Source organism: Bubalus bubalis, chromosome 14 (assembly GCF_019923935.1).
Source record: "Bubalus bubalis isolate 160015118507 breed Murrah chromosome 14, NDDB_SH_1, whole genome shotgun sequence".
Classification (NCBI taxonomy): Eukaryota; Metazoa; Chordata; class Mammalia; order Artiodactyla; family Bovidae; genus Bubalus; species Bubalus bubalis.
In genome coordinates this window covers 51,266,068-51,278,886 of record NC_059170.1, presented here as the reverse complement: position 1 = coordinate 51,278,886, position 12,819 = coordinate 51,266,068, and the positions used below count along the sequence as shown (strand labels likewise).

The 12,819-nt window shown below is 43.6% G+C and overlaps 1 protein-coding gene across 5 annotated transcripts in view; it reads left to right on the top strand.

Annotated features, from left to right (window-relative positions):
• Positions 1-617: 617 nt before the first annotated feature.
• CACNB2 (calcium voltage-gated channel auxiliary subunit beta 2) overlaps positions 618-12,819 on the top strand; it is a 431,110-nt gene continuing 418,908 nt past the window's right edge. For 3 of the 5 annotated variants that reach the window (XM_044928076.2, XM_025264317.3, XM_025264319.3), the window contains exon 1: positions 618-991. In XM_044928076.2, coding sequence (XP_044784011.1) covers positions 872-991 — 120 coding nt within the window. In that variant the 5' untranslated portion in view covers positions 618-871. The other 2 variants (XM_025264316.3, XM_025264318.3) reach the window with 2 other exon arrangements.

The following is a 12,819-nucleotide window of genomic DNA, read 5'->3' as shown; positions in this document are numbered from 1 at the left end:
GGAAATGCTTGTTTTCCCCAAAATGTGACAGGAAGACTTCTCAACTCGACCGAAAAGTCAAGAAGCGGTTTGCAAAGGTGAAGACAAACCGGAGTCGTAAAGAAAAAACCTTCGGACGTGGAAATGGTCTATCTGGAACCGGCAGCCCAGGCCAGCTGCAGATTCGGGTGGGGGACCGCAATCCTCAGGTCACACCCATCAGCCCCACGTCTGGTCCGGCTCCTCACTCCTGCCGTCGTCCAGTGATTTCCACGGCCGGTGGGATGGGAGGTCCTTGGGAGGCACTTGCTCTGCGGGGCTGCTCGAGGCCTCGAGAGGTTTCAGGAGCGCAGGGTTGGCGCGGAGCCTCGCGGGTTCCCCGCCGCAGCGACCTGTTCCCGCCCGCGGGGAGCTGAGGGAGTAGAACTGGGCAGCCGGGGGAAGGAAGCCCCCAGGCGCGAGGCCTCGCTTTCGCGGCTTTGAAAACTTTCCAGCGCGCGTGCCACGGCGAAGCGCGGCGGCTGCGCCCGGGGCCCCGGCGGCCCGCGCCTCCCGCGGGGAACTTTTGGGTGTTTCGGTGGCCTGTCACTCTCGTCGGCCGACGCGCCTCCCCCTGGGCTCGCGCGGCCGGAGCGCCCTCCCTCTCGGCGAGGACCTGCCCAGGCGCCGGCGGCTCCCGTGCCCGCTCGGCGCTCGCCCTGCCAGCGCCCCCGCCGCCCGGCTTCCCCGCGCCTTGCGTTTCAACCTGGCCCGGCCGCGCCCCACACCCTGAGCGCCTCGAGCCCCCGGGCGGCCCCCGGAGCGGGCAGGCGGGGAAAGGAGGAGGGGACCCACCGCCGGGGGGTGTGGGGCGGGGGGGCCTGGCTGCTGGCTCCCGGCCGACTTTTCGCCAATGGTCCAGAGCGACATGTCCAAGTCGCCTCCCACAGCGGCGGCGGCGGTGGCGCAGGAGATCCAGATGGAACTGCTGGAGAACGCGGCTCCCGCGGGGGCGCTCGGAGCGGCCGCACAGGTAGCGAGAGCGCCGCGCCCTCCCCTTCCTTTGTGAGCCGCCCGGGCGCCGGGGCTCCATCCCGCCCGCCGCCTGCTCTGTTAGGATCCCTCGCCCGGCCGTCCGCTCCGGCCTGGGTCTTCCCCGCCGCCGCCGCCTCCTTCCCTCGCGCTTTGCCACCCACTTCTCCCTCTCCGGGCGCCGGCGCCCCCAGCTCCTCTCCGCCTTCCTGCTCTATCCCCCGCCCCCCCCCCCCCCCGGCTCTTCTCCGGCTTCCATTTTCCTCTGCTTCCCCAAAGCCAGTGGGAAGGGGGCGGGGGAGACCTCCAGGTCCTCAGAGGCTGCCCCCCGAGGCCAGCCCTCCTCGTCCCTTCCCGGGAGAGGCGCATGGACAGCCATGAATCAGGCGGGCGGACTGGACCTGCTCAAGATCGTGAGTCGGGGTGGGGGGTGCGGGGGGGTTCTACAACTCTGCTCCGACGCCGACCCTTTTAGACCAGCTCCGAGCCGGGGTGGGAGTAGGGGGCGTGTGATGGGGTGGGAGCGGGCAGGGGGGCGTGGGAGGGGGCGCTCTGCCCCTGCCTCCCCACAAGCAGCTGCGACCCCCCTGGGCACCCGGGCGTTACACCGCTGGGACAGCTCGGCTCCTTTCCTGGCACTGGCCAGGTTTACCTGGACCTCTCGCTCGCTGCAGAAGAGAGCGAGTTGGGGACGCGAAAGTTTTTATTTTTCCCTTGGTCTTGAAATGTTAGCCATCTCAGAGAGCTCCGAGGCCACCTTCTGATGAGTATTAGCGGTTTCTGGGGAAATTCCGGGTTGCTACTCGTTGTGAAATAGGAGATGTCAGTTGTAGGCACTGGGCAGTGATAAGGTGGCTTTTACGTAAGGCTTTGGCAGGTACAGTTTGGATTACAGACACCTCCAGTTCTCAGCGGTAAGGAGTCTCTCAACTTTTCTCCTAGCAGGGAAATATTTTAAGACTCCTAACTGTGGGCTGCTTGGCAAAGAGGTTAGGGTTTCATTTCAAGCATCACTTTGGAGAATGTCTCTGCTTAGTGATGCTGGCTTGTTGATTTCAAACCTCCGCTTGCTAGATTGTAAATTGTGGAAAGATTCTATAGTTTTATATGTATGTCAAATGTCTAAGTACATAATTTGTGTACTTTATATTTGTATATGCTGGAGAGAATGCCTTAGTCTTATTTACTGTAGTAAGGAGGGCAGGAGTGGGCCACAGTAGTAAAATGTTTGGCTGCTTAATTGTTTTCATAGGTGATAGAAACTGACTGCTTTAGCTATTTTAATACTGTTAATAATGGTAGCTCCAGTGGCATGGTCATGGAGCTTGTTGAACTTTATCACTGGGAATTAAAAGTGCAGATTAAAACACACCATTCATTTTGATTTGAAATGCAGGGGGGAAAATGTAGAAACCAATAATTTGTTTAATCAGAAATCCACGTCTTTTGAGGAGGAATTCATTCTTTTCCATAGAGGTAAGACAGCTAGATTTTAGTCAGCCTTGGGCTGTTAGGCTGCCAGAACCGAGTGGGGACATGTAACTAACAACCTACATTTCCATCTGGCCTCTGCCAGTGGGCCTGAATTCTTACCAACACCTGTCACGTTTGTTCTAGGCTCCTGATTTTATCTAGATACTCACTAGGTGAGATGAGAGCAAGAAATGTACTCAGGGACTTCCTTTTTTTTTTTTTTTTTTTTGGATGAAGGTCTTAAATATTGATAGAGAAAAGGACTTTTAGATCCTCTTTTCTCTTTGATCTTCCTTCAGGGTTGTTTTTTTTTTTTTTTTTTTTTTTTCCAGTTTTTATTCTTATGATAAAAATAGAGTTCCTGAATTCCTGGAGATCAAAGTTAGGGCAAAATAGAAAGCATGACTGCATTCAGATAAGAGACACTAATTTACTTACTGATTTATGTAGTTAAACGTAAGGCAACAAGTATTTGTGATGTTGCTGCAAACATGGAAGTGATTCAGAAAGGAGAAGATGCACTTGCTACCTTTATAGAATGTACATTCCAGTAGCTGCAAGGGTGATGAATGGATGACTATTGTATGGCATGGGGCTCTAGAGAAATACCGAATCTTAGATGGTTGCTAAGGAAAAGATCACAGATACTCTATTTGGAGTAATCTGTAAGGACTTCATGGAAGAGGTGGCATTTGAGAAGGGATTTAGAGTCTGGGTCAGATTTCAGCAGATTATCAGAGAGATGCTCCAGAGCTCTTCAGGGAGCTATTCTGACTGCCAAGTAACAGCAGTTACAAGTCTGATACATTTGTAATCCCTAGTTTGAAAAGCGTGGACAGGTACAGATTGGAGCTTAGTCAAGCAGAAGTCTGACAAGGCAATTGAGGCCACATCTTGAAGGCTTTGGAACCTGAAATGTAATGAACAACAAAAAGTCTTGGAAGGGGTTGAGGGAAGGAGCAGTGTAACAGCTCATGGAGAAGATTCACCTAGGAGCATGCTGTAAGGCAGTTGGGAGTCTCAGAAGTCCAGAGGTAGAGCTGCTGGAGGGGAGATTGATGTAACGGTTTGGACAAGAAGTAATGAGGTCTAAACTGAAAAGAGAGAAAAGATAATAGATAGGACAGGACTATGGATGGACACAGTCCAGAGACCCAGTCCATAGGAATTACAAGTGATTGAATGATAGAGGCAGGGAGGAATGGATAACAGAGGCAGGTAAGAGGCATAAACATTCAGCTGCATCAGCATCCTTCTCCCTGCTCTACTTTCCAAAAATGAAAGCATTTCCCCCTGAATTGTGTTCATATCACAGCCATTATCTGAGGGAAACATTGCCTTGTTTATTTGATATCTGATAAATCATGTCATCACAGGGCTATGAAAACTTGGCAAGGCATCTCTTCCATGTCTCTGGGCGGGCTAGGCCAGCAATAAACCACCTGGGGAAAAAAAGACGGTCTCTGGAGCATCCCTCTGTTTTGCGACACTGAGTCACCGTAAATCCCCTGAGAAATGGAGTTTTCGTTTGTGAAATATCTCTCTCAGCAGTCATTGGTCTGAAGAATCCTTTCTCTTTCACCTCTGGGTTATACTGCACATTCTATATGAACAAAGCAAAAGATGGAACTCTACAGACTGCCCACTGATCTTTTTTCCGGTCAGAAATCCTGCCGAGGGAGAGGGCACCCTCCTACTCTCTAACCCTAGGATATGGTCATAAACAAAATAGATCTATTTCTTACATGAGAAGCAAGTGACAATCTAACTGCAAATTCTTGAGAGTTCAGATTTAAGCACATCACATCCCTTTTAAGGTAACCTGTTGAACAATCTCAGTGCAAACTTGGACACAGTCTGCCTCCAAAGTCAAGTTGCTGACCGAACGCTGTGCCTCCAAAACTCCAAATCTGTGTCGTCCACCACAGTAGCCACTGGTCACGTGTGACTTCTGAGCACTTGAAATGTGACTGGTTTGAACTGAGATGTACTGTACGTGTAAAATACACATTTTAAAAGACATCAAAATATAGATCAAATAAGTAGGCAGGTACAAATCAACTAAAAATGCAGATAACTTAAAAATACAAAATACACGTGACATATATATGTATATATATATTTAGGTATACTTAGAGGAGGAGGGCATGGCAACTCACTCCAGTATTCTTGCCTGGGAAATCCCATGGACAGAGGAGCCTGGCCTGCTACATTGCATAGTGTCACAAAGAATAAAACACAACTGAAGCAACTTAGCCTGCTTATGGCTGATTCACATTGTATGGCAGAAACCAGCACAACGTTGTAAAGCAATTATCCTCCAATTGTGCGTCTACTCGGTCACTTAGTTATGTCACACTCTTTTGTGACCCCATGGACTGTAGCCTGCCAAGCTCTTCTGTCCATGGAATTTTCCAGGTGGGAATACTGGAGCAAGTTGCCATTTCCTTCTCCAGGGGATCTTCCAGACCCAGGGATGGTACCCATGTCTTTTGCACTGCAGGTGGATTCTTTACCTCTGTGCCATTGGGGAAGCCATCCTCCAATTAAAAATGAATTAAAAAATATATATATACAGATGAAGAAATCTCAAGGATATTATCTCAATGAAAGTCAATTTCATTCAGAGGTTCAGAGGAGACCTGTAATTTACAGGAGACCCCTGTTGGATTCCTGCGTCTGGAATATCTGAAGAAGGAATAGGCTACCCATTCCAGTGTTCTTGGGCTTCCTTGGTGCGTCAGCTGGTAAAGAATCCGCCTGCAATGCGGGAGACCCGGGTTTGATACCTGGGTTGGGAAGATCCGCTGGAGAAGAGAACAGCTACCCACTCCAGTTATTCTACCTTGGAGAATTCCATGGACTAACAGTCCATGGGGTCACAAAGAGTAGGACACAATTGAGAGACTAAGCACAGCACAGCACAAAGTATCAAAAATACGATCACAGGGACATGAAAGTGAAAGTCACTCAGTCGTGTCTGACTCTTTGCGACCCAATGGACTGCAGCCCACCAGGCTCCTCTGTCCATGGGGATTCTCCAGGCAAGAATACTGGAGTGAGTTGCATTCCTCTTCCAGGGGATCTTTTGAACCCAGGTATCCCACATTGCAGGTGAATTCTTTACCATCGGGGCCACCGCGGATGCCCTTTGATACATTTAGCCAGATACGTTATTACAATTTACTTGCTCTGTTGCCTTTTACCATTTTAATAGAGCTACTAGAAAATTCTTATTACGTAGGTGACTTTTATTTCTATTGGACAGCATTAGTTTAAAAGCACAGCACTGGGAATTCTCCAGGGAGTTGAACAGATCTGGATGGAGGCTGGGTGGATGCAAACTCAGGGTGAAAGGAACTGAGACCAGGATGCAGCAGAGGAGGAAACGGGTGAAGCAAGAGCAGGATCTCAGCACTTAGGCCTCAAAGAGCTGGTAACCAGCACCTCCAATTGCACCTGGAGATGAACCCACAGTAAGCAGAGGGCCTGTTTGTTTTGCTCCTGGCAACGAAACCCAGCTGGCTCCACCCCATCAGAGTTTGCCAGATGCTTCTCAAGCACGTTGTCTAATAAAGCCTGGTCAGGGCAACATCCTGAATCATGCAGCAAGGTGCTTTATCTAAAAAGAGCAGCAGCTCTTCCCCCAGGTCAGTACCATTTTCCAGAGACTTTTTGGGGTCTGAGGTTCAGTTCAGCCTTTGCAGCCTCTTCGCATAATGGACTTGGGTCCTGGGCTTCCATGTCTTGCCCCTCTAACCTTGCTTGTCTAACCTTTGCCCCCAGCCTCCATCACTTGCCTCTCTGATGGGATTTTGTTCTGGCAGTGCCTTGGTGAAATTTACAAACCTGCTCATCAGGATTTCTGAGTGCGTTTTAGACCTCAAAACACAATATCTGGCTATCTGAGTGACTGGAGGTTTAGTTGGTTTTGTGGTTTTATGTTCCTATTCTTTTTTATTTTCCTTTTATGTAAAGAATTAGTTTACCTGTTGCTCTATTTGGTTGCATTGAATTATATAGTCTGTTGTCTTGGTCCTTTTAAGAAAAGCTGAGTGTGGGATGAATTGCGAGATTGGAATTGACATCTACACACTATTGACACTATGCATAAAATAGATAATTAATGAGAACCTTCAGTGCTCTGTGGTGACCTAAATGGGAAGGAAATCCAAAAATGAGTGGACATACATGTAGCTGATTTATTTTGTTGTACAGTAGAAACTAACACAACACTGTAAAGCAATTATACTCAAATAAAAAGAGAGAGAAGCTGAGCAAAATATGTTAATCCTGTGTGTGTAGAGAATTTGCCCTCCTAGATTTTGTGACTGTGGGGACTTGTCTCGGACCTGCCAAGAGTTTATGGCACAACATGGACTTTGACAATGACAAGGAGTTCAGATTAATTATGACACCACTTAAGTGACTGGGACTGGCTTAAGAGTTCTTTCCAAACATGGCTGGAGGTAAACCGTGAAGAAGGCAAGCTTGGCCCTTGACCATCTCCCGCCCTGGCCTTGTCTCCTCTCCCATCTCTACCTGAAGAGCTCTATTTATTCTGTTTATTGATTCCTTTCTGCTTTTGTGTAAACCAATGCATATGGAGAACTTGCCCTGTTCCCTTTTCTAGGGAGGAGATATCTCACTGCCTTCTCTCCTAGTGAAGGATCTGATAGCCTCGTTCACCCAAAACTGATGGTAAATAAGGATATTAACTGTCTGAGTCCTCTCCGTTGAGTTTTAGTTGCCTTTGCTTCAGACCCTAAGATGAGGAAAGTCTGCATTTCGAAGGGATAAATATCAGTGAACGCTGATCAAGAGGGCTGGAAACTAATTTCAGGTATCAGCATTATGCTCACAGGGAGCAGTTCATAGGGAGGAGAACTGTTACCTTATTCTTCAACCAGAGAAGCTGACATCTTCAAAACTATTCCCAGGGGCCACCAAGCCAACTTTGTGTGCAAAACTGGGCTGAAGTCTCTAGTTAACTGGTGTCTTCTGTAATTAACTACTGTCTGCTTCCAATCATACAGAGATTAGGTTTCAATGACCTGTGGACATGTGACCATTTGCTGAGTTTAAGATTGCAATCCAACTTTCAAAGTTATTTAGTATCAAAGAAAGCAGTCTTTCAGATGAAGATGATATTAACATAATCTTGGTGAATATCTTTTTAATGCCATTCATATATTTGTGGTAATTTCTTAAATTTTTTTCTGGTTTCTGAAATGTTACTTGTCTACTGTTTTAGGAGAGGTAATTTATTTTTTTATTTTTGTATTGGGGGTATAGTTGCTTTACAATATTGTGTTAGTTTCTACTGAATAGCAAAGTGCATCAGCTATACACATACACAGATCACTTCCCACCTCCCCCTATTCCCCCTCTAGGTTGTCACAGAGCACCGAGCTGAGCTTCCTGTGTTACACAGCAACTCCCCACTAGCTATCTATTTTACACAGAGTATATATGGGGGTTTCCCAGGTGGCTCAGTGGTCAAGAATCACCTGCCAAGCAGGAGATGCAGGTTCCATCCCTGGGTTGGGAAGATCCCTTGGAGAAGGAAATGGCAACCCACTCCAGTGTTCTTGCCTGGGAAATCCCATGGACAGACGAGCCTGGCAGGCTACAGTCCAGAGGGTTGCAAAAGAGTCAGACACATTTTAGCGACTAAAACAACAGTGTACATATATCAATCCCAATCTCCCAGTTCATCCCTCCTTTGTCCCCCACTGCCATGTTTCTGTTCCTGCCTGCAAATAGATTCATGTGTACCATTTTCTAGATTCTATATATATGTTTAATATGATATTTGTTTTTCTCTTTCTAACTTATATCACTCTGTATGACAGACTCTTGATCCATCCACATTCCTACAAATGACCCAATTTCATTCCTTTTATGTCTGAATAGTAGTCCATTGTATATATGTGCCACATCTTCTTTATCCATTGATCTGCCCATGGACATTTCGGTTGCTTCCATGTTCTGGCAGTTGTAAATTGTGCTGCAATGAACGTTGAGATGCATGTGTCTTTTTAAAATAATGGGTCTTTTTCGGGGTATGTTTCTAGTAATGGGACTGCTGGGTCATATGGTAGTTCTATTTTTAATTTTTGAAGGAATCTTCATACTGTTCTCCATAGTGGCTGCATCAATATACATTCCCACCAACAGTGTCGGAGGGTCCCCTTTTCTCCACACCCTCTCCGTTTATTGTTTGTGGACTTTTCACTGATGGCCATTCTGACTAGTGTGAGGTGATACATGATTGTAGTTTTGATCTGCATTTCTGTAATAATGAGTGATGTTGTACACAGTTTTCTTTTTTTCCTATTTACTGTGGTTGACTTCACTGGTTTTATTAAGCTATGTGCGTGCTCAGTGGTGTCCGACTCTTTGTGACCCCATGGACTGTAGCCCGCCAGGCTCTGTCCATCGGATTTCCCAGGCAAGAGTACTGAAGTGGGTTGCCATTTCCTTCTCCTTATTAAGCGAATGTAACTATTAATAAGAGGCAATGAGTGGACATTAGTGACTTTTAGACTGTAGGGACGTAGGGGTCTGTGTGTATCCTAGAGAGTATTATGGGTTACACTTGGCAGTCTTGACAGCCCGGCCGTGTTCTCTTCCTTTACATCATGAAACTCTATTAATCATTTCATATATTTAATAGCAGATGTTTAGATACTTAGTGTTGCTAAAAAAAATTTAGAAACCCCATTGCTCATAAAAGTAGCTGCATTTGAAGTAGCCAGTTAAGAAAACTATACTTCTTTTCCAAGTTTAGGCAGCTACATATTTGAATACTTATTCTTTCCTGTCTTTTACCATTTGGGTGAGGGTTGGCCTTGACTTTTGTTTTTTTTTTAATTCCTTCATCTGAAATACTCTGATCCTCATTTTCCAGAATTTTGAATAACTTATACAGAAGTCATTTTATCAAGTTAGACTCAATTTTAAATATGCATGGAACTTAATGTAGCTTCATTTGGGAATGGTAGTATAAATTTTCACTAACCTTTTTAAAAGCATGTAAAGATGGACTATTAGCTTTGCAAAAGTTGCTTTAATTATTTTCTTCTTGATCCTAGGTATTGGTATAGGAAATAACTTGTTATTGAAGCATCACACAACAGTTACATTTTTTTAAAAAAAAGGAGGTTATAAGAGAGAAAGTACTGCTGAAATTAGTAAATAGAATAGAAGTGTAATTAAGCATATCTATTTTGACTTTTAGTAAACATATATAATGAATAAGAACTTGCTTTAACACTGTTAAGCAGAAACACTTTGAATAAATCATCCCTCATACATTTAAGTGATTGAAGGAAAAGATATTTTTTTCTCAATACTATCACCAGGGGACTTCCCTAGTAGTCCAGTGGTTAAGACTCCACACTTCTAATGCAGAGGACATGGGTTCGATCCCTAGCCAGGGAACTAAGGTCTCACATGTCGTGTGGCCAAAAAAATAAAAATAAAAATAAATTATCACCAGTTTGTGTGCAATTCAGTATGCCATCTTTTTTTTAAGTGTATCAGCTGTATCATAGTACAGTTGAAACCTGTAATAATCCAACTTAGACACATGGCATTTGTAGCTAAGTACACCTGAAATAATGTTTATGAACAGTGTCCCCAGGGGCCAGGAAAAATTAAAATGACTTTTTAAATGTGTTTCATTTTTTTTTTTGCGGAGAACAGCAGCCTCCCCTGGGACTGGCTGTCTTAAATACTGTGTGGTTCTCACAGTGCCTGCTGGGCAGTGTCAGCAGCATGAAAAAGCTTATACTCCAAAGCAGCTGAATAGTAAAAACATATTTATCATTAAAAATCCAAAATAAATGATAATGGTATGACTTCAAAGAAGCTTTTTCCACCCATGTCCAAACAATGCTGTTTGGACACAAACAGCATTTGGGATGATAGAATATTTTGTTTTTATTCTCAAAGATAATTTATACTCCAAATGAAGGTACATAGTAAATTTAACATAGACTTGCCCTCACCTTCCCTCAAGGAAATATGTTAGGCTTTAAAACTGCTTTCAAGGTAATAAGTATTTTACCACATGGAATAATATAAAAAATTTATTTTTTAATTTTAAGGAGACTTTCAAACTTTAACGTTGCTAGGCCTTGGAAGACACTTCTGTGCGAACCTTTCCATAATAGTTGGAAAAGGAAGAACATTGTTGAAAGAATGTTATTTTTCAACAGTTTACTGCATAATGTTTACAAAAGTAAGAAGAATATGCTGTTACGTGAAGAGAACCTTGTATTATGAAAGCCCAGCCTAGATTGTCTTTCCTTTTATGAAGTCGAGAGTTAATTAAATGCCATGGAAACACATTTGTATTATATAAATCCCTTCAGTACTTGGAAGAGAACAAACATATTTAAGGCAAATTTTTGCTTTAAAATTATACCACCCCTCTCACTGATTGCAAATTCATCTAAATTACTCATAACACAAATGTTTGTAAGAGATTTCAGCTTGCCTAAGTGCTATGTATATTATGGTTTATATTTCCATTTTAATGAAAACCATGTGAACGTGTAAAATATAACAAAAGTAGCATTTTCAAAACCCGAACATGGGGATTTTCAAAAAAGCAAATTTTGTTAATTCTGATCATCCAATGAAGTCTCTGTGGGCCTTCTAAACACATAGTACATTTTAGCCCAATTTTTCTCCACCTTTGTCACCCTAATGTGACAGCTTCTATATAATATTATTTTGAGCCCTTATCATGTGCTAGGTCTTACAGTAAATGTTATAAATATATTCCTTCATTTAATACCTAAAACCACCTGGAAGGTAAGTCTTACTATTTTAAGGATGAGAAGACTGAGGTTTAGAGAGGTTAAGAAACTTGCTCAAGGTCTGCTATACCAGGATCCCTGCCTGTGTATATTTACCAGTAAAGCTCAGTGTTGAGCTATTTTTTACTTATATTTTAATGTGTGATTTTCTCAGTAACTTTATTCCTGTCTAGAATTAGCCGTAGATGAATGTATAGTTTATTTTTAATGCTCTGAAAGTAAGCTGTAGATATAGTTAAAAAAAAAAAAAAGTAAGTTCATTTGTAGGTGTTTGTGCTTGGCTTTATCCTACTACTGAGACAAACTGTCTTACCTTTAACATCCTGTTCTTAAATGCTTACTACTACTACTTATTATTACAATTCCCTAAAATTTATTTTTCTTGCCTTCTCAGCAGAATAATTGAGTGATTAAAAAGCAGGCTTTTGAGATGAACAACAAGGTCCTACTATATAGCACAGGGAACTATCTTCAATAGACTGTGATAAACCATCATAGAAAAGAATATAAAAAATAATATATATGTGTGTGTGTGTATATATATGTACACATATATAACTGAGTCACTTTGCTGTACAGCAGAAAGTAACACAGCATTGTAAATCAACTATATTTCAATAAAATTAAAAAAAAAAAAACTGGTGAAAACAGTGCTTTTCCAGAACAGTTCCTCAGAGCTATCTGAGAAGCTGTCTTTCAGGCTGTAGTTCTCAGCGGCTCAAATAAAACTCTTTTCTGTTCCTATTAACAAAAGAACAAGCTTTTCACATCATATTCAAACATTACAACAATGGGCCAGAAAAATTGTACAAAATATTTTAATTTCATGTAATTCACTACCACTTTCATAGCTCTTTCAACATCTCCCAAAACCAATCTCTAAATCCATACAATATGAAGAATTGACACTGTGCTTCCTTCATATTTCATCTAGATTGATCAACCTATACTAATCTATCTAGATGTAAAGGTAGTCAGAATTTGTATTGTAAAGGTTCCTGAGCCACTATGTGCAAGGACCACACCAGTATAGGAATACCTGTGGAATTACAAATTAAAACATGAAAAGAACCAAAAAGGGGCTGTTCAGCACCACTGGGAAACAGTATTTCATTATGCTTTCGAACCATGGTGCTGGAGAAGACTCTTGAGAGTCCCTTGGACAGCAAGGAGATCAAACCAGTCAATCCTAATGGAAATCAACCCTGAATATTCATTGGAAGGACTGATCCGGAAGCTGAAGCTCCAATAATTTGGCCACCTGATGTGAAGAGCTGACTCACTGGAAAAGACCCCGATGCTGGGAAAGACTGAGGATAGTAGAAGGGGGCGACAAAGGACGAGTTGGTTGGATGGCATCATGGACTCTATGGACATGAGTTTGAGCAAACTCTGGGAGATAGTGGAGGACAGAGGAGCCTGGCATGCTGCAGTCTGTGGGGTCACAAACAGTCAGACATAACTGAGTGACTGACCAGCAACAACTGCATTCATCTCTCTGAAGGGTTTTGACAAGTTGCTTTCC